This window comes from Austrofundulus limnaeus, unplaced genomic scaffold (assembly GCF_001266775.1).
Source record: "Austrofundulus limnaeus strain Quisiro unplaced genomic scaffold, Austrofundulus_limnaeus-1.0 Scaffold45, whole genome shotgun sequence".
NCBI lineage: Eukaryota > Metazoa > Chordata > Actinopteri > Cyprinodontiformes > Rivulidae > Austrofundulus > Austrofundulus limnaeus.
Genome location: NW_013952447.1, coordinates 2,628,222 through 2,629,631, shown reverse-complemented (window position 1 = coordinate 2,629,631; position 1,410 = coordinate 2,628,222). Strand labels below are relative to the sequence as shown.

At 35.9% G+C, this 1,410-nt stretch overlaps 1 protein-coding gene across 1 annotated transcript in view; it reads left to right on the top strand.

Annotated features, from left to right (window-relative positions):
• The window catches only part of si:dkey-250d21.1 (uncharacterized), a 25,123-nt gene that overhangs the window by 1,495 nt on the left and 22,218 nt on the right, over window positions 1-1,410 (top strand). The window contains exon 2 of the mRNA XM_014007926.1: window positions 575-695. Within this exon, the coding sequence (XP_013863380.1) occupies window positions 575-695 (121 nt within the window). The remainder of the gene's footprint in view (window positions 1-574; window positions 696-1,410) is intronic.

Genomic DNA, 1,410 nt, shown 5'->3' with positions numbered 1-1,410 from the left:
AACAAAAAAAGAAAACGATTAATCGATTATTAAATTAGTCATCGATTATTTTAATAATCGATTAGTTGTCAATTAATCAACTAATCCTGGCAGCCCTGATTGTGATCATCCTGTGAAAAGAAATGATGAGGGAAGCTGTGGACAGTTTGGTTAAACCTTAAAAACAGCATTTTTTGTGATATTGTGAGTTGTGAATGACTCGGGTACAGAGTTAATATTAGTTTTTGTAAAGTGAAGTGAGTTAAGATCAGTTGGCTGTGGCAGCCATCTTGAATGGGGTTATCTCCAAGTACATCCAATGTTTACTTTCTGAGACTTTCATTAAATCCAAAGAAGGGATAAAAAAAAACTAAATCTTAACTTCATGTAGTTAATCTCAGGGTTTTAAAAAGTCTCACACTTGTACATCCTGTAGGTTTAATTAAAAGTTGTTGAGTTTTGTGTTACTGTAACACAGCAGACGAATGAGAACACAGACACAGTCAAAAACAATGTTACCTGCCTTTCGTATACATATACTTCTTAAATAATGATGATAATAACACCTTTGATTGCTTTCTTCTTGCCTTTTCAGCTGCAAGCAATGGCTGAACAACTGTGCTCGGCAGGATTTGGCATCAGAACCTCCAGAGCAGCTGAACAAGTTGTACAGACTTTGTGCAAAACACTTTGAGCCCTCTATGATCTCTCATCAGGTAGGACCCAGACCCTGTAGCGAATTGCCTTTTAGTGCCAACGTAGAACTGATATTCTTCTCAGTTTGACTTTCGCCACTTAAATAAAAGCGTAGATGTTTTTCATGGTTCTACAACCCTAATTTCTAAAAAGTTGGGACATTGTGCAAAAAATGTAGAGCTGATGGTATTTTGGCATCGTGTCAGAATTCCAGCTTAACTCCAGAGAAAAATAAAAATCAGACTCACCTGGCCAGATATTTAACAGATGTTTCTCTGAACCTATAAAATCTGTTTTTCCTCAAAATTCATTTTCTCTGTTTTTATTTTTCTAAATTCCACTTTTTCCATTTTCTTCCCTGAATTCCACATTTTACTGTGACCATATTAACCTAAAGGGTGTAATTATAAAGTGACTGAACAATAATTTAACAAATAAACAGCCACAGAAATAAAACAATGTGTTGTTTCACTTTCACTAATATACAGCTGTGGTTCAGTAGAACATTAAATTTTTTTTGTAAGGTGTTATGGTAATATTTATTTAACAAAGACAGAAATACGTGGTCCAAGAACGAAGGAACTCCGTGGGATGATCAGCTGAGTTTTATTGCAACAACAGGAAACACAGAGAATAACCTGGCCTGTCTCTGTGCCTCTGCCTCTCTCTGTCACTGTCTCTCCACACTACTGTTGAACCCTGTGTCTCGAGAGGCCTCAAATATATATTAACAAA